We start from the raw sequence: 20,009 nt of genomic DNA on the forward strand, positions 1-20,009 counted from the left end.
GGTCCGCCGCACGGTGGAGTCAGGATATGCCCTCCAGTTTTCCTCGCCCCCCCCTTCCCACCCACCCCCCCCATCTCTCTTCAGGGACCCCTCTTACGAGCAACTCCTTATGCAGGAGGTACGGACCCTCCTCGCTGTAGGGGCGGTGGAAGAGGTTCCTCCAGACCTCAGAGGAAAAGGGTTCTATTCCAGATACTTCCTCATTCCCAAGGCGAAAGGGGGCCTCCGTCCTATCCTGGACCTTCGCAAGCTGAACAAGTACTTGCAAAAACCACGTTTCCGTATGGTCTCCCTCGGTACCATCATTCCTTCCCTGGATCCGGGGGATTGGTACGCTGCCCTCGATATGAAAGACGCGTACTTTCACATCGCTATCCGCCCGGCCCACCGGCGGTTCCTGCGCTTCACTATCCAGCAGCGCCATTTTCAGTTTGCGGTCTTGCCCTTCGGCCTGGCAACGGCCCCACGTGTCTTCACGAAATGCATGTCCGTGGTGGCGGCCTTTCTTCGGAAGCGACGGATGCGCGTCTACCCATACCTGGACGATTGGCTCCTGGCGGGCCGGTCAGAGGCAGAGGTTCACGCCCACGTGACATTGGCGCTACAAGTGTTCCGCGATCTCGGCCTGTTGGTCAATGTGCCCAAGTCCTCACTAGTCCCCACACAGAGACTGGAATTCATAGGGGCAGTTCTGGACTCGGTGGCAGCGAGGGCGAGCCTTCCCGTATCTCGTTTCCGGGCAATCCAGGAGGCCGTGACCTCCATTCAGAGATTCCCCACGACCACGGCCAGACGTTGCTTACAGCTCTTGGGGCACATGGCGGCATGCACCCACGTGGTTGGACACGCCCGCCTCCGGCTCCGACCTCTGCAGCTGTGGTTGGCTCAGGTATATCGCCCCAACAGCGACCCATTAGACATGGTTGTCACGATTCCGGCTCGGGTCTCGGACGCCCTCTGTTGGTGGCTCGACCAACAGCAGGTCTGTGCGGGGGTCCCGTTCGCTGCCCCACAACCAGTTCTGACGTTGGTGACAGACGCGTCGGACCTGGGTTGGGGGGCGCACCTAGGGGACCTACGCACTCAGGGCTTGTGGTCCAGGGAGGAACAGTCGCTTCACATCAACCTGAAGGAGCTGAGGGCGGTTCGCCTCGCCTGCCAGACCTTTCACGCCACCATAAGAGGGCACGGCATGTCAGTTCTGACGGACAACACTACCGCTATGTTCTACATAAACAAGCAGGGCGGGTCCCGGTCCTCTCCCCTCTGTCGCGAGGCACTCCTCCTCTGGGACTTCTGTATAGCCCATTCAGTACACCTCCGGGCTGCATATCTCCCCGGGGTCCAGAACGGATTGGCGGACCGCCTCAGCCGGTCCTATCTCACGCACGAATGGCGGCTGAGGCGGGACATCCTCCGGTCAGTCTTCCTGAGGTGGGGGTTTCCCCAGGTGGATCTGTTTGCCACCATGGACAACAGCCAGTGCCCGCAGTTTTGTTCCTTCCAGAACCGCAGTCCGGGTTCTCTGGCGGACGCCTTTACAATCCCGTGGGGAGGGGGCCTGCGATACGCCTTCCCCCCGTTCCCACTCATCCACAGGGTCCTTCTAAAGACCCGCAGGGACAGGGCGAAGGTCATTCTCATCGCCCCGGCGTGGCCTCGTCAACACTGGTTCACAACTCTCTTAGAGCTGTCCGTGGCCTCTCCAATAACCCTCCCCCTCCATCACGACCTCATAACACAAGATCGAGGTCGCCTACTCCACCCGAACCTGCCATCGCTGCATCTGACGGCATGGCTGCTCTCTGGCTAAATGAGGCGGAGCACAGATGCTCTCAGGAGGTCCAGCAAATCCTCCTGGGTAGTAGGAAACCCTCCACAAGGGCAACCTACCTGGCCAAGTGGAAGCGCTTCGCCCTCTGGTGTGAGTCTCAGCACGCCCAGCCCTTGCGGGCCTCGATACCGATGATCCTGGATTACGTGCTGAGCCTTAGGCGCCAGGGCCTGGCCCCCGCTTCTATTAAGGTGCATCTAGCCGCCATATCGGCATTTCACCCGGGGGAATTGGGGCTGTCCGTGTTCTCCAATCCTACGGTGGTCCGATTCCTCAAGGGGCGGGATAGGATGTTCCCCTACACTCGCCCACCTATACCCCCGTGGGACCTCAACCTGGTCCTCACTAAACTCATGGGGCCCCCCTTTGAACCCCTGGCCTCTTGCTCCCTCATGCACCTTTCATGGAAGGTCGCGTTCCTCGTGGCTGTCACCTCGGCTAGGAGGGTGTCGGAGCTGAGGGCCCTCACCTCAGAACCTCCGTATACTGTTTTTTATAAGGATAAGGTGCAACTCAGGCCTCACCCTAAGTTCCTTCCTAAGGGGGTCACGAGTTTTCACATGGGGCAGGACATCTGTTTGCCGGTGTTCTTCCCCAAGCCCCATACGGACCCGCGCCATCGTAGCCTGCATACCCTCGATGTGCGGCGGGCGCTGGCTTTCTATCTGGACCGTACCAGACCTTTCCGCAAATCAACTCAGCTATTCGTGGCCATTGCGGAACGAATGAAGGGCCAGCCTATTTCAACGCAACGCCTGTCGGCGTGGATCGTGCTTTGCATACGCACGTGCTACGAGCTCGCCAACGTGCCTGCACCTCCGATCCGGGCTCACTCTACTAGGGCCCAAGCGTCCTCGACGGCCTTCTTGGCGCAGGTCCCGCTTCAGGAGATCTGCAAGGCAGCCACCTGGTCGTCGGTTCATACCTTCACAGCCCACTACGCGATCCACCATCAGACCAGAGATGACGCGATGGTCGGCAGGGCGGTGCTTCAATCTGTTATTCCTTGACTCCTACCCTCCTCCAATGGTAAGCTTGTGAGTCACCTAATGTGGAATGGACGTGAACAAGCACTCGAAGAAGAAAAGACGGTTACTTACCTTCTGTAACTGTTGTTCTTCGAGATGTGTTGTTCACGTCCATTCCACTTCCCACCCTCCTTCCCCTCTGTCGGAGTCACCGGCAAGAAGGAACTGAGGGAGGGTCGGGCCAGCAGGGGTATATATACGCTGGGGCGGGGCGCCGCTCTGGCGGGAAGGGAGACCCTGCGGGCCCGACGGGAGCCGCTGAGGGAAAAAGTTTCCGACGTTCGTGCACGCGGCGCGCGTACACCTAATGTGGAATGGACGTGAACAACACATCTCGAAGAACAACAGTTACAGAAGGTAAGTAACCGTCTTTTCTTCGAGATGATGCATTTGACCATGCACTGTGTGGCAAGGAAAAGACGGCATGGAAAGCCTTCCAGTTAGTGGCAATAAATTTTCTCGGAAACAACAAGGCAGACAACTACAGGTTGTTGGTGGAAAACCTCCTCAAGGCATACAAAAGCCTTGGTTGCAACATGTCACTAAAGATACATTTTTTGCACTCTCATCTAGATTTTTTCCCACCGAACTGCGGAGCAGTGAGCGACGAGCACGGCGAGCGATTTCACCAGGACATTGCAACAATGGAGAAACGCTATCAGGGCAAATGGAGCCCATCAATGCTTGCAGACTATTGCTGGACAGTGACAAGAGATGCTCCATTTAATGAATACAAGAGACAAGCCAAGAAGCGCCGAGTAGACACTGAATAGGACTAAACTATGTACAGAATAGTTTTTTGCCTTTTGTTTCATAATACATTTTATTTATGTAACCCTTTTGCTGATTTTTAAAGTGTTACATAAACAGGACAGGTGAAGTATATCATGTAAAGCAACCATAAACACATGAAAAGACCTAGGTTTACAATTTATGATTAAAACTCTACTATCTACACAATATATATAGACATAAAATGTAAAAACTTAAATATCTTAGAAACAGTAGCCAATCAGTTGTTTTAATTGTCATATTTGAATTCAGCACATCAAAATACATAATAAATAGCACATTTTATCTCTGAAGCAGACGACTTCTCAAAAATTGTAGACCAGTGTTATTACAATAGTGTGTAGGTTGTGAATAAAGGGGGTGCTTTCAGTCACACTGTCCCTGTCCCTAAAGAGCTTACAATCTAAGTATGTGGTGGGAGGCAACAGGTGGGAAACACAAGCAAATGTATGGAGGAGAAGATAATAGTGAAACAATCACGATTAGTGTAATAAGCAGCAGATGCTGCACAGCAACTGTCAAACCATCGTATGTTTCTGGGAGGGACAGGGTGAGACTTCGACATGCTGACCACCAATGAAATAGCAAGGCAACATTTAAATCTGACAAAAGGAAATATTTTTGTACTGTGCGTGATTAACCTGTGGAGCTCACTGCCACAAGATATAATTGAGGCCTTGTGCTTTTTCAGATAAAAAAAAAAAAAGAGTATCCATCCTTAAAATAGATAGGATAAACTGTCTTACTCCAGGGTACAAGTCAAAGTTTTCTGACAGAGTTGGGGGAATCTTCTCCCATGTGCAGGTAATTCCACAATTGCCCACTATCAGGTTTCTTGCACCTTCCTCAGAAGTAGCTGGTACTGGCCATTCTCAGAGACAGAGACTGGACTAGATGGACCTTGGATCCAATCCAGTCTGGGAATTCATGTTCCAGAGGAGGAGGCCACACAAAGTTAGCAGTAAGCCCAGGCTGAGGTGTGATCTTTGACATTTCTCTGTTTTCTGATTTTACAGCTCAGCAAACAGAAGCGGAAGTTTTCCTCCTTCTTTAAAAGTTTGGTCATTGAGCTGGACAAAGATCTTTATGGACCTGACAATCATTTGGTGGAGGTAGGAGGCTCATGCAGCCCTGACACACAACCCTGCTTCTATTGCAACTCAACAACTATGTACACTCTTAATTCCTCCTCCCATGTTTACTTTCATTGACTCTTTCTGCTGGGATGTTAGTGGCCTTTCAAGTGGCTACCAAGCTAGGCACAGTGAGTGATGGCATATGTTCTCTCTTAGGGATATGAAAGATATTTGCCATACGTAGTATTTATGACTGTAGTGCTTAAATAATCTTCATTCAGGCATCGTAAGCAACAAAACCATGGCTTTGAGAAAGAAGACTTTGGTGTTGGAATTTTACTGGTGCTGAGGCTGATTCCCTTTTATGAGGAGCCAGTCGGTGCGGATCTTTCATCTTTACTGTGAGTTCTGGATCAAGGAACTTACATGATGTATTGGCTAATGAAGATAAGAACTTAAAAAGTTGTGAATATGAGCTAAATATGAGTCAACAGTGTGATGCTGTTGCAAAAAAAGCAAACATGATTCTGGGATGTATTAACAGGTGTGTTGTGAGCAAGACACGAGAAGTCATTCTTCCACTCTACTCTGCTCTGCTCTGGTTAGGCCTCAGCTGGAGTATTGTGTCCAGTTCTGGGCACCGCATTTCAAGAAAGATGTGGAGAAATTGGAAAGGGTCCAGAGAAGAGCAACAAGAATGATTAAAGGTCTTGAGAACATGACCTATGAAGGAAGGCTGAAAGGATTGGGTTTGTTTAGTTTGGAAAAGAGAAGACTGAGAGGGGACATGATAGCAGTTTTCAGGTATCTAAAAGGGTGTCATAAGGAGGAGGGAGAAAACTTGTTCACCTTAGCCTCTAAGGATAGAACAAGAAGCAATGGGCTTAAACTGCAGCAAGGGAGGTCTAGGTTGGACATTAGGAAAAAGTTCCTAACTGTCAGGGTGGTTAAACACTGGAATAAATTGCCTAGGGAGGTTGTGGAATCTCCATCTCTGGAGATATTTAAGAGTAGGTTAGATAAATGTCTATCAGGGATGGTCTAGACAGTATTTGGTCCTGCCATGCGGGCAGGGGACTGGACTCGATGACCTCTCGAGGTCCCTTCCAGTCCTAGAATCTATGAATCTATGAATAAGCATCCATTTCAAAATGATAGTATTGTAAGTGCCATGTTTTATTTTTAAATTCAACACTGTGTGAAGTCCTTCTTAGAAAAAAAAATGTGTGTGTGTGTGTGTGTGTGTGTGTGTGTGTGTGTGTGTGTGTGTGTGTGTGTGTGTGTGTGTGTGTGTGTGTGAAAAAGTTTGTGTAGCAATTTTTGTGGCCATGTTATGGTTCCAGTTTTAAATATTAGTTTGGTTTATGAATATATACATTCTGTTATATATTGTGATTGCCTCTACATTCAGTAGCTGAGGGAAGGGCATTATGCAAGTCCATGAGGGAATTAGGCAGTCTGTGCTGCTGAGTGCAGCCTACAAGTATATGTATGGCCTATATCTTTTAACTGGCCACAGCAGCCAAAAGGGGAGTCACAAAGGCAGCACATCTGAGCACTTTGCATCTGAAATTGTTGAGCTTTATTCAAAGATGGCAAACAAGGTCAAAACCAGTGCCTGTACTATTGGATCTGTCATGAGATAGGCACTGGCAATGTCTGAAGCTTGTTCTTGCCATCTAGTATGCCACCTGGAGGTGATATTGAGGATTAAATACATTTTCCAGTGGGGGTACATGTAGCATGTCTTGCACCTTAAGGAGCAGATTTCGCAGGGTGACTTATCATCTGATGTCATGGGGCAGTGTTGAACAGGACGAACAGCCAGGCCTGGTTCGTTGGTTGGTCTCCTTGTTATATGCATAGTTTCATTCAGATGAGTGTCTGCTAGTCCTCTGTGAAAAGAGCTGGGCCACACTGGGGAGCAGTACTCTGCTACAGAATAACACAAGGCAAGCACAGAGTTTCTTAGTGTTTCCACATTGGCTCCCCAGGTAGAACCAGCTAATTTGCTGATCAGATTATTACTTTTTTTTAATTCAATTGAAAATAAACTTTGTTAATGAAACACATGTAGTGACTAGGACTGTCAAGCGATTAAAAAAAATAATTGTGATTAATTGCATGATTAAAAAAATAATCGCGATTAATCGTGCTGTTAATAATAGAATACCATTTATTTAAATATTTTTGATGTTTTCTACATTTTAAAATATATTGATTTTAATTATAACACAGAATACAAAGTGTACAGTGCTCACTTTATATTTATTTTTTATTACAAATATTTGCACTGTAAAAAACAAAAGAAATAATATCATAGAATCATAGAATATTAGGGTTGGAAGAGACCTCAGGAGGTCATCTAGTCCATGTTGTCAGATGCTACCGGTGTGGTGCTCTGGTTGCTCCTATGTTGGTATCACTCGGCTGCGTGCGTCTATTCCCTCTGTATGCTGCCCCAGCTCTGCGCAGATAGCTGACACAGCAAACCCGACGAGAACCCCCAATAACCACAGAGTCCAGTAAGGTGCAAAGTCACTTCGACTAGGTTTATTGCGATCTCGGACACAATTGCAGTTCCCTGTAGGTTTCTGAGCCTAACTCAGGGCATACTACGAGAAAGTGCCTCTTGGCAAGGACCCGGCTCAGTGGCGGGACTTTCCACTGCCCCCGTGGCCGGACAAAGACACCACCCCAGGGATACATTTTTATACACAGGTACAAACAAGTTACACATCACTCCTGACGTATTGAGGTGCAACCCCTCTACGCAGCAAGGTACAACCCTTCTACATAGTAAGGTGCCGCCTCTCACCTTGTACATGTTGGTTCGATCTATCCATCATTTTACCCTTTTGCCCCTGTCATTGGGATGGGTCGGCCTGTTCCATGTTATCTGTGGAATGTTCCAGTATAGGAGTGTTCTAATATCTAGTGTTCAGTACCTTTTAGGTATGTATCTTTTTGCAGCATCAGCCCTTTCCTTGCCAGCTTCTGTGAGCAGGGCCTGCCTCTGGCTCACAGCTTAACTTTGCTTTATGTTAGCAAAGTCTTGACCATTACTTTAGTTCAGGCCTTAGGCCTCATACCAGGCCTCTGATACCAAGGGGTATCTCTCAGGGCCTCCTCTTACTACAGTCCAGTCCCCTGCTCAACGCAGGACCAATCCCCAACTAAATCATCCCAGCCAAGGCTTTGTCAATCCAGGCCTTAAAAACCTCTAAGGATGAAGATTCCACCACTTCCCTAGGTAACCCATTCCAGTGCTTCACCACCCTCCTAGTGAAATAATGTTTCCTAATATCCAACCTAGACCTCCCCCACTGCAACTTGAGACCATTGCTTCTTGTTCTGTCATCTGCCACCACTGAGAACAGCCTACCTCCATCCTCTTTGGAACCCCCCTTCAGGTAGTTGAAGGCTGCTATCAAATCCCCCTTCACTCTTCTCTTCTGCAGACTAAATAACCTCAGTTCCCTCAGCCTCTCCTTGTAAGTCATGTGCCCCAGCCCCCTAATCATTTTCGTTGCTCTCGGCTGGACTCTTTCCAATTTGTCCACATCCCTTCTGTAGTGGGGGGACCAAAACTGGATGCAATACTCCAGGTGTGGCTTCACCAGTGTTGAATAGAGAGGAATAATCACTTCCCTCGATCTGCTGGCAATGCTCCTACTAATACAGCCCAATATGCCATTGGCCTTCTTGGCAGCGGGGGAACGCTGCTGACTCATATCCAGCTTCTCATCCACTGTAATCCCCAGGTCCTTTTCTGCAGAACTGCTGCTTAGCCAGTCGGTCCCCAGCCTGTAGCAGTGCATGGGATTCTTCTGTCCTAAGTGCAGGACTCTGCACTTGTCCTTGTTAAACCTCATCAGATTTCTTTTGGCCCAATCCTCCAATTTTCTTTTGGCCCAATCCTCCAAAAAAAAATAAAAAATTCTTTTTGTCTAGGTCACTCTGGACCCTATCCCTACCCTCCTGCGTATCTACCTCTCCCCCCAGCTTAATGTCATCTGCGAACTTGCTGAGGGTACAATGAATCCCATCATCCAGATCATTAATAAAGATGTTGAACAAAACCGGCCCCAGGTTTTCAATTCCCCCATTGCAAGTACTGTAGTGCAATCTCTTTATCATGAAAGTTGAACTTACAAATTTAGAATTATGTACAAAAAAATAACTGCATTCAAAAATAAAACAAGTCTCTTAGTCCTGCTTCAGCCAATTGCTCAGACAAACAAGTTTGGTTGCAATTTGCAGGAGATACGCTGCCCGCTTCTTGTTTACAATGTCAGCAGAAAGTGAGAACAGGCATTCGCATGGCACTGTTGTAGCTGGTGTCGCAAGATATTTACGTGCCAGATGCACTAAAGATTCGTATGTCCATTCATGTTTCAACGACCATTCCAGAGGACATGCGTCCATGCTGATGATGGGTTCTACTTGATAACAATCCAAAGCAGAGCAGATTGACGCATGTTCATTTTCATCATCTGAGTCAGATGCCACCAGCAAAAGGTTGATTTTCTTTTTTTGGTGGTTCATGTTCTGTAGTTTCCACATCGGGGTGTTGCTCTTTTAAGACTTCTGAAAGCATTCTCCACACCTCGACCCGCTCAGATTTTTGACAGCACTTCAGATTCTTAAATCTTGGGTCGTGTGTTGGAGCTATTTTTAGAAATCTCACATTGGTACCTTCTTTGTGTTTTGTCAAATCTGCTGTGAAAGTGTTCTTAAAACGAACATGTGCTGGGTCATCATCTGAGACTGCTGTAACATGGGGTGGGGGATGGGTGTTCCACGACCACCACTCCCAAGAGAAGTAGGCGGGTGGTGGTGGTTGGGGACTCCCTCCGAAGGGGGACTGAGTCATCTATCTGCTGTCCCGACTGGGAAAACCGAGAAGTGTGCTGCTTGCCAGGAGCTAGGATTCACGATGTGACGGAGAGACTCCTGAGACTCATCAATCCCTCGGATCGCTACCCCTTCCTGCTTCTCCACGTGGGCACCAATGATACTGCCAAGAATGACCTTGAGCAGATCACTGCAGACTACATGGCTCTGGGAAGAAGGATAAAGGAGTTTGAGGCGCAAGTGGTGTTCTCGTCCATCCTCCCTGTGGAAGGAAAAGGCCCACGTAGAGACCGTTGAATCGTGGAAGTCAACGAATGGCTACGCAGGTGGTGTTGGAGAGAAGGCTTTGGATTCTTTGACCATGGGATGATGTTCCAAGAAAAAGGAGTGCTAGGCAGAGACGGGCTCCACCTAACTAAGAGAGGGAAGAGCATCTTCGCAAGCAGGCTGGCTAACCTATTGAGGAGGGCTTTAAACTAGGCTCACCGGGGGAAGGAGACCAAAGCCCTGAGGTAAGTGGGGAAGTGGGATACCATGAGGAAGCATGAGCAGGAGAGCACAAGAGGGGAAGACTCCTGCCTCATACTGAGAAAGCAGGACGATCAGCAGGTTATCTTAAGTGCCCATACACAAATGCAAGAAGCCTGGAAAACAAGCAGGGAGAACTGGAAGTCCTGGCACAGTCAAGGAATTATGATGTGATTGGAATAACAGAGACTTGGTGGGATAACTCACATGACTGGAGTACTGTCATGGATGGATAGAAACTGTTCAGGAAGGACAGGCAGGGCAGAAAAGGTGGGGGAGTTGCATTGTATGTAAGAGAGCAGTATGACTGCTCAGAGCTCCGGTATGAAACTGCAGAAAAACCTGAGAGTCTCTGGATTAAGTTTAGAAGTGTGAGCAACAAGGGTGATGTCGTGGTGGGAGTTTGCTATAGACCACCAGACCAGAGGGATGAGGTGGACGAGGCTTTCTTCCGGCAACTAACAGAAGTTACTAGATCGCAGGCCCTGGTTCTCATGGGAGACTTTAATCACCCTGATATCTGCTGGGAGAGCAATATAGCGGTGCACAGACAATCCAGGAAGTTTTTGGAAAGTGTAGGGGACAATTTCCTGGTGCAAGTGCTGGAGGAACCAACTAGGGGCAGAGCTCTTCTTGACATGCTTCTCACAAACCGGGAAGAATTAGTAGGGGAAGCAAAAGTGGATGGGAACCTGGGAGGCAGTGACCATGAGATGGTTGAGTTCAGGATCCTGACACAAGGAAGAAAGGAGAGCAGCAGTATACAGACCCTGGACTTCAGAAAAGCAGACTCTCACTGAGGGAGGGGGGGCCTGACGACATGTACCCAGAACCACCCGCAACAATGTTTTTGCCCCATCAGGCATTGGGAGCTCAACCCAGAATTCCAATGGGCGGCGGAAATTGCGGGAACTGTGGGATAGCTACCACAGTGCAACGCTCCGAAAGTCGACACTAGCCTTGGTACTGTGGACGCACTCTGCTGACTTAATGTGCTTAGTGGGGACACACACAATCGACTGTATCAAATTGATTTCTAAAAAACCGACTTCTATTAAATCGACCTAATTTCGTAGTGTAGACATACCCTCAGTGATTGGCTGAACAAGAACTAAGACTGAGTGGACTTGTAGGCTCTAAAGTTTTACGCTGTTTTGTTTTTCAGTGAAGTTATGTAACAACAACAACAAAAATCTTCATTTGCAAGTTACAATTTCACGATAAAGAGATTGCACTACAGTACTTGTATGAGGTGAATTGAAAAATACTATTTCTTTTGTTAATCATTTTTATAGTGCAAATATTTGTAATCAAAAATAATATAAAGTGAGCAGTGTACACTTTGTATTCTGTGTTGTAATAGAAACCAATATATTTGAAAATGTAGAAAAACATCCAAAAATATGTAATAAATTTCAGTTCGTATTCTATTGTTTAATAGTGTGATTAATCATGATTCATTTTTTTAACTGCAATTAATTTTTTTGAGTTAATTGCGTGATTTAACTGTGATTAATTGACAGCCCTGGTAGTGACACGTAACTGTGTAGTAAAGTATGTGAGGTTGTGTAATAGTCCTCACTCGGGGTCTGGTTGGGGAGCGTGGCCTAGTGGTCACGGCTGCAATCCCTGACTGCCTGGGCCCTCCCACTCCACTGGGCTCCGACCCAGGGCCCTTTGGGCTACCAGTGTTCTGGCAACCAAGGCTGCTTAAAGCTGTCCGCCCTGGGCCACTTCCTCTCATGCCCTTCCCACCCCACCAGGTCAGCTTAGTCCAAGGCTTTCCGCTGTTGAGGAAGTCCAAACAAAATAAGTAAGAAGAAGTTACCAATGTCCAGGGTCCACAGGCAAGAGAGAGGGAGATACTTCCCTTTCTGATTGTCTCTGGGGTGGATCCGCCTTTCCCGCAGGGAGAGCCCCTTTGGGCAGCTGTGTCAGAGCCTTTAGGCTTCCCTCTGCACTGCTGTAGCTATGGGCTGCAAGTCTGCTCTCTTTCAGCTCTGCCCCCCAAATGAACTATTTCCCTCTCTTTTAATGCCTCCAACAGATGGAGCATTTGCTGCAGGTGTGGTGGGGCAGGGCTGTCTGAGCTCAAAATTATCCCTTAACCCCTTGTTGCACACTGTGGGGGTTAAGTATCAGGAGGTAGCCATGTTAGTCTGTATCCACAAAAACAACAAGGAGTCCGGTGGCACCTTAAAGACTAACAGATTTATTTGGGCATAAGCTTTCGTGGGTAAAAAACCTAATTTCTGGAGTGAAAATTACAGATGACATGTGTCATTATATAATGACACATGAAGAGAAGGGAGTTACCTCACAAGTGGAGAACCAGTGTTGACAGGGCCAATTCGATCAGGGTGGATGTAGTCCACTCCCAATAATAGATGAGGAGGTGTCAATTCCAGGAGAGGCAAAGCTGCTTTTGTAATGAGCCAGCCACTCCCAGTCCCTATTCAAGTCCAAATTAATGGTGTTAAATTTGCAAATGAATTTTAGTTCATTTAGGAGGAGCAATACAGCACCCTTGGGGTAAGTGACTGTCTGTAGTGTGTGTTTGTTTGTGTTTGGGGGTTACTTGCTGTGTGCTGAGCTTGTGTTTGTCAGTCTGTTTGGTTGTTTGAAGGACCGTGTGCTGTGGCTGGCAGTTGGAAGCTGTGAGCTTCAAAGGAAGGTCTGAAAGCTAGAAGCCTCTGGTAATTGGCTGAGCCTTAATCAGTGGGCGGGGCATTCACACAGGCCAGGGCTTTATAAAGCAGCGCACAAGCGACCAGGGAGCTTTTGCAAACAGGGGCTGCTAACAGGGTGTTTCGCAAGGGAGTTTGGAAGGGGAGTTTGAAGGGAGTGGGGGTCCCTTTATTCCCCTTAAAACCTATAAACCAAACTACATTCAAAACCTCTTGCTTAAACAACCCTTTCATTAACTAGGAGACAATGCAGGCAGAAGCCCAGCTGCAGAGTGGGGATTATCCAGTTTATTGCACTGAGTGCAGCATGTATGATTACCTGCCCTGTGGGCGGGTGGCGTATGTGTGCATTCGGTGCAAGGAGCTCCTGGCCCTCAGAGACCACGTACGGACTTTGGAGGCCAGGGGGGTGGAACTGGAGGAGCTAAGGGAGGCAGCGAGGTATGTTGATGAGGCTTTCCGGGACACTGTAGCATTGTCCCACCTCCGGTCAGACAGCCCCTGCGCTGTTGAGGAGGATGAAAGGCCCAGGGAAGCAGAGCAGTCAACAGGAGCAGAGGGAAACCTTCCCATAGTTGGGACCCTCCTTGCAGATGGTGCTGGGGTTACCTCTCGCACTGAGGTTACCTCTCCGGGGGAGGGAACTCCAGTTGCTTGGAAAAGGCAGGTGTTAGTAATGGGAGATTTGATCATTAGAAACGTAGATAGCTGGGTTTGTGATGACCGGGAGAACCGCACGGTGACTTGCCTGCCTGGTGCGAAGGTTGCGGATCTCTCGAGGCATCTAGACAGACTTATGTGTAGTGCTGGGGTGGAGCCGGTGGTCGTGGTACATGTAGGTACCAATGACATAGGGAAGGATAGGAGAGATGTCCTGGAGGCCAAATTTAGGCTGCTAGGGAAGAGACTGAAATCCAGGACCTCTATGGTGGCATTCTCAGAAATGCTCCCAGTTCCACGCGCAGGGCCAGGTAGGCAGGCAGAGCTTCAGAGTCTCAATGCGTGGATGAGTCGATGGTGTAGAGAGGAGGGGTTTACATTCATTAGGAACTGGGGAAACCTTTGGGATGGGGGGAGCCTATACAGGAGAGATGGGCTCCACCTAAACCAAAGTGGAACCAGACTGCTGGCACTAAACATTAAAAAGGGTGTAGAGCAGTTTTTAAACTAGGAGATGGGGGAAAGCCGACTGCTGCAGAGGAGCATGTGGATCGGACAGAGACTTCTCTTAGGGGAGAGTCTAATGATAGAGAATCTCCAGGTTATAGTCAGGAGCAGAGGATGGAGGAGGATAATGTAAGGGCCAGATCAGATGATAAACATTCACATAAAAAAGAATCTAACACATCAGAAAAGGGCAGACAAATAAACAGTGACAAGTTTTTAAAGTGCTTGTACACAAATGCTAGAAGTCTAAATAATAAGATGGGTGAACTAGAGTGCCTTGTGATAAAGGAGGATATTGATATAATAAGTGTGACGAAGTGGGACTGTTCTTAATGTGGTCTTTGAATGCTGAGTGGGGAGTGCTGGCTGGGAAGCCAGGGGAGTGTGGCTATGATGGTCTGCATGGGGGGATGGAAGACTGGCCGTGAGGGAGGATACCTGAGCATGTAACGTGAGAACCCAGGAAGGGGTTAGAGGCCAGGTGACACCTTTGCCCGGGAAACTGGACAAAGGCTGTGGGAGGGGACGCTGGGGAGGGAAATTCAGAGCTGGCTGATGGAATGGCTGGGAGGCAGACGGGGCTCTGACCTCCCAAGGGGGCTGTGGTGCCCTGGGACCCCAAGATGGACCTAACTGGGGGGGGATCCTGTTGTCTGTGCCTGCAAGACCTGTCTTGGACTGTGTTCCTGTCGTCTAAATAAACCTTCTGCTTTACTGTCTGGCTGAGAGTCATGGTGAATAGCAGAAAGCTGGGGGTGCAGGGCCCCCCACACTCCGTGACAACTGGTGGCAGCGGTGGGATCTACTGCACCCCGTGGACGGCGCTTCCTGCAGTAAGTGACTGGGGAGTAGTAAAACGAAGGGGGATTGACGGGGACCAGGCATGCTGAAGAGTCAGAGAGAGACGGTTTCAGGGGGCGATTCACCCCTGGGAGTGTGTGACCAGCGAGAAGGACTTTTGCAGTAACAGGGTCCCCCGGGGGATCACAAGGGAGGTGGTGACCTCGAGACGGGCTGGCACACTAGGGGTTCTCCTTGGAAACTGAGGAACGGTGAGCACCCAGGCCTGTGAGTGGCCAGCAGGAAGATGTATGCCAAGCGGCTTAAGAGCGACCTGGTAGAGCTGTGCAAGCAGAGGGGGCTGCGCAGTGGGAGGCTCACCAAAGAACAACTGATTGCCCAGCTGGAGGAGGGAGATCGCTTGAATGAACTGATCCCTGTCCCTGAGGGAAGCAGCCTGGCAAATGCAGCGCAGGCACCAGTGTCTGTCCCATCTGGGAGTGGTCAGCCGGCTGCTGAGGGCTTCCCGAGACCCCTCCTTCCTATGCCTAGGGGAAGGGTGGGGAGGAACCCAGCAAATACCGAAGGCACCGTGACCCCCCCGGCCAGCAGGGGATCCTCCCAGTGACGCTCGGCATCCGTGGAGCGGAAGCGGCTGGAATGGGAAAAAGAGCTAAAACTAAGAGAGCTGGCAGATCGTGAACAACAGAGACAGCATGAACGGGAGGAGAAAGAGAAACAGAGGCAGCATAAAAAGAGACAGGGGCATCATGAGCTGGAACTGGCCAGGCTGAGGGGCAGCGAGCCCCCGGCTGCGGTGAATGAGGGGGGACCCAAGGCTGCAAAGAGCTTTGATAAGTGCATCCTGGCCCCATGTAAGGAGGGGGAGGACATGGATGACTTCCTGGATGCCTTTGAGACGGCCTGCGAGCTGCACCAGGTTGATCCTGCAGACAGGCTCTGGGTTCTCACCCCCTTACTGGACCCCAAAGCCGTGGCATTGTACCGCCAACTGGAAGAGGCGGAGAAAGGGGACTACGAACTATTCAAAAAGGCCCTGCTATGTGAGTTTGGGCTGACTCCTGAGATGTACCGGGAAAGGTTCCGGAGTCAGGATAAAACCCCTGAGGTCTCCTATCTGCAACTAGCCGTCCGCATGGAGGGATACGCCAGCAAGTGGGCAGATGGGGCCCAGACGAAGGAGGACCTGGTTAAACTGCTGGTACTGGAGCAACTGTATGAGCTGTGCCCATCAGACCTGAAGCTGTGGTTGAGGGACAAAAAGCCAGAGAACCCACAACACGCAGGCCAGCTGGCCGATGAGTTTGTAAAGAGCCGGTCAGGGGATAACAGGGAGGAGTCCCAAAGGAACAGCCCCACCACAACGCAGAGAGAGGGTCACCATGGGACCTCCCAGCGGGGAAATATGGAAAACCCCCACCAAAGGGGAACATCCAGCGTCAGGTCCATCCGACCCGCTCGAGGGGCTGCTATCACTGTGGCCAAAGAGGCCACATACGGGCCCAGTGCCTCAGGCTCAGGGACAGACTGAGCGGTCCCAACCCACAGAGGGTTGACTGGGTAGAGACCCAGCCGGACGAGGGGAAGATGGCCCAGGCAAGGGGGGCTGACAGCTTCCCAACGGCTCAGGAGAGAGGAGGGCCGCAGGCCAGCTCCTCTGGGGGGCTGGATGCTCCAGACTCAGGGTTTTTGGTTTATACGGTGGGCGTGGGGCTGTCCCTCCGGAGAGAGTACCTTGTTCCCCTGAAAGTGGATGGGAGGAAGGTCAATGGATACTGGGATACGGGCGCAGAGGTGATGCTGGCCCGGCCCGAGGTGGTGGCCCCAGATTGGGTGGTGCCCAACACCTACCTGACCCTGACGGGGGTGGGCGGGACCCCAGTCAAAGTGCCTGTGGCAAGAGTACACCTGAAGTGGGGAGCCAAGGAGGGCCCCAAGGACGTGGGGGTACACCCGTATTTGCCCGCTGAGGTGTTGATGGGGGGGGACCTGGAGGACTGGCCAAGCAACCCCCAGGGTGCCCTGGTTGTGACCCGTAGTCAGAGCCGGCGAGGGGCACTGCGCCCTGACCTTGGGGAGGGTGCCTTGCCCGAGGCGCAGGACCCTAACCTGGTGGGGAGGGAACGCCCAGGGACACAGCTCAGGGAGGCTGCGGCTTCAGACCCAGCCGGCGAGAGAGAACAGGTGGCTATACCTGTCCCAGCTGCTGAGTTCCAGGCCAAGTTGCAGAAAGATCCCTCTTTGCGGAAGTTAAGGGACCTGGCCGACCTCAGTGCGGTACAGACCATTGGGAGACGTTGCCGGAAAAGGTTCCTGTGGGAGAAGGGGTTCCTGTACTGAGAATGGGCTCCCCCAGGGACAATGGAGTCAGGGGGAATCAGGAGGCAGCTGATACTTTAAATGACTGCTTCATCGAGCAGCTGGTACGGGAACCCACAAGGGGAGAGGCAACTCTAGATTTAGTCCTGAGTGGAGCGCAGGAGCTGGTCCAAGAGGTAACTATAACAGGACCGCTTGGAAATAGTGACCATAATACAATAGCATTCAACATCCCTGTGGTGGGAAGAACATCTCAACAGCTCAACACTGTGGCATTTAATTTCAAAAGGGGGAACTATGCAAAAATGAGGGGGTTAGTTAAACAGAAGTTAAAAAGTACAGTGACTAAAGTGAAATCCCTGCAAGCTGCATGGGCGCTTTTTAAAGACACCATAATAGACACCAACTTCAATGTATACCCCAAATTAAGAAACACAGTAAAAGAACTAAAAAAGAGCCACCGTGGCTTAACAACCATGTAAAAGAAGCAGTGAGAGATAAAAAGACTTCCTTTAAAAAGTGGAAGTCAAATCCTAGTGAGGCAAATAGAAAGGAGCATAAACGCTGCCAAATTAAGTGCAAGAATGTAATAAGAAAAGCCAAAGAGGAGTTTGAAGAACGGCTAGCCAAAAACTCCAAAGATAATAACAAAATGTTTTTTAAGTACATCAGAAGCAGGAAGCCTGCTAAACAACCAGTGGGGCCCCTTGATGATCGAGATACAAAAGGAGCACTTAAAGACGATAAAGTCATTGCGGAGAAACTAAATGGATTCTTTGCTTCAGTCTTCATGGCTGAGGATGTTAGGGAGATTCCCAAACCTGAGCCGGCTTTTGTAGGTGACAAATCTGAGGAACTGTCACAGATTGAAGCCTCACTAGAGGTTTTGGAATTAATTGATAAACTTAACATTAACAAGTCACCAGGACCAGATGGCATTCACCCAAGAGTTCTGAAAGAACTCAAATGTGAAGTTGCGGAACTATTAACTAAGGTTTGTAACCTGTCCTTTAAATCGACTTCTGTACCCAATGACTGGAAGTTAGCTAATGTAACGCCAATATTTTAAAAGGGCTCTAGAGGTGATCCCGGCAATTACAGACCGGTAAGTCTAACGTCAGTACCGGGCAAATTAGTCGAAACAATAGTTAAGGATAAAATTGTCAGACACAGAAAAACATAAACTGTTGAGCAATAGTCAACATGGTTTCTGTAAAGGGAAATCGTGTCTTATTAATCTATTAGAGTTCTTTGAAGGGGTCAACAAACATGTGGACCAGGGGGATCCAGTGGACATAGTGTATTTAGATTTCCAGAAAGCCTTTGACAAGGTCCCTCACCAAAGGCTTTTACGTAAATTAAGCTGTCATGGGATAAAAGGGAAGGTCCTTTCATGGATTGAGAACTGGTTAAAAGACCGGGAACAAAGGGTAGGAATTAATGGTAAATTCTCAGAATGGAGAGGGGGTAACTACTGGTGTTCCACAAGGGTCAGTCCTCGGACCAATCCTATTCAACTTATTTATAAATGATCTGGAGAAAGGGGTAAACAGTGAGGTGGCAAAGTTTGCAGATGTTACTAAACTGCTCAAGATAGTTAAGACCAAAGCAGACTGTGATGAACTTCAAAAAGATCTCACAAAACTAAGTGATTGGGCAACAAAATGGCAAATGAAATTTAATGTGGATAAATGTAAAGTAATGCACATTGGGAAAAATAACCCCAACTATACATATGTTATGATGGGGGCTAATTTAGCTACAACAAGTCAGGAAAAAGATCTTGGAGTCATCGTGGATAGTTCTCTGAAGATGTCCACGCAGTGTGCAGAGGCGGTCAAAAAAGCAAACAGGATGTTAGGGATCATTAAAAGGGGAATAGAGAATAAGACTGAGAATATATTATTGCCCTTATATAAATCGATGGTACGCCCACATCTCGAATATTGCGTACAGATGTGGTTTCCTCATCTCAAAAACGATCTACTGGCACTAGAAAAGGTTCAGAAAAGGGCAACTAAAATGATTAGGGGTTTGAACGGGTCCCATATGAGGAGAGATTAAAGAGGCTAGGACTCTTCAGCTTGGAAATGAGGAGACTAAGGGGGGATATGATAGAGGAATATAAAATCATGTGTGGTGTGGAGAAACTGGATAAGGAAAAGTTATTTACTTATTCCCATAATACAAGAACTAGGGGTCACCAAATGAAATTAATAGGCAGCAGGTTTAAAACAAATACAAGGAAGTTCTTCTTCACGCAGCGCACAGTCAACTTGTGGAACTCCTTGCCTGAGGAGGTTGTGAAGGCTAGGACTATAACAGCGTTTAAAAGAGAACTGGATAAATTCATGGTGGTTAAATCCATTAGTGGCTATTACCCAGGATGGGTAAGGAATGGTGTCCCTAGCCTCTGTTTGTCAGAGGATGGAGATGGGTGGCAGGAGAGAGATCACTTGATCATTGCCTGTTAGGTCCACTCCCTCTGGGGCACCTGGCATTGGCCACTGTCGGTAGACAGGATACTGGGCTAGATGGACCTTTGGTCTGACACGGTACGGCCATTCTTATGTTTTTATGTTCTTATGTTAGTTCTGCTGTTTCTCTTTGAAGTCTGTTTCTGAAGTTTTTTTGTTCAAGAATAGTTACTTTTAAATCTGTTATAGAATGTCCAGGGAGATTGAAGTGTTCACCTATTGGCTTTTGTATGTTACCATTCCTGATGTGTGATTTGTGTCCATTTAGTCTTTTATGTAGGGACTGTCCGGTTTGGCCAATGTACATGGCAGAGGGGCATTGCTGGCACATGATGGCATATATAACATTAGTAGATGTGCAGGTGAATGACCCTTGATGGTGTGGCTGATGTGGTTGGTCCTCTGATGGTGTCGCTAGAGTAGATATGGGGACAGAGTAGGCA

The 20,009-nt window shown here is 48.9% G+C and overlaps 1 protein-coding gene across 3 annotated transcripts in view; it reads left to right on the plus strand.

Annotated features, from left to right (window-relative positions):
• The window catches only part of SMARCD3 (SWI/SNF related, matrix associated, actin dependent regulator of chromatin, subfamily d, member 3), a 157,537-nt gene that overhangs the window by 81,639 nt on the left and 55,889 nt on the right, over positions 1-20,009 (plus strand). For 2 of the 3 annotated variants that reach the window (XM_065398732.1, XM_065398733.1), the window contains one exon: positions 4,671-4,766. In XM_065398732.1, coding sequence (XP_065254804.1) covers positions 4,671-4,766 — 96 coding nt within the window. Of the gene's footprint in view, positions 1-4,047; positions 4,069-4,670; positions 4,767-20,009 lie in introns of all 3 variants that reach the window. The other variant, XM_065398734.1, reaches the window with a different exon arrangement.

This window comes from Emys orbicularis, chromosome 2 (assembly GCF_028017835.1).
Source record: "Emys orbicularis isolate rEmyOrb1 chromosome 2, rEmyOrb1.hap1, whole genome shotgun sequence".
Lineage (NCBI taxonomy): Eukaryota > Metazoa > Chordata > Testudines > Emydidae > Emys > Emys orbicularis.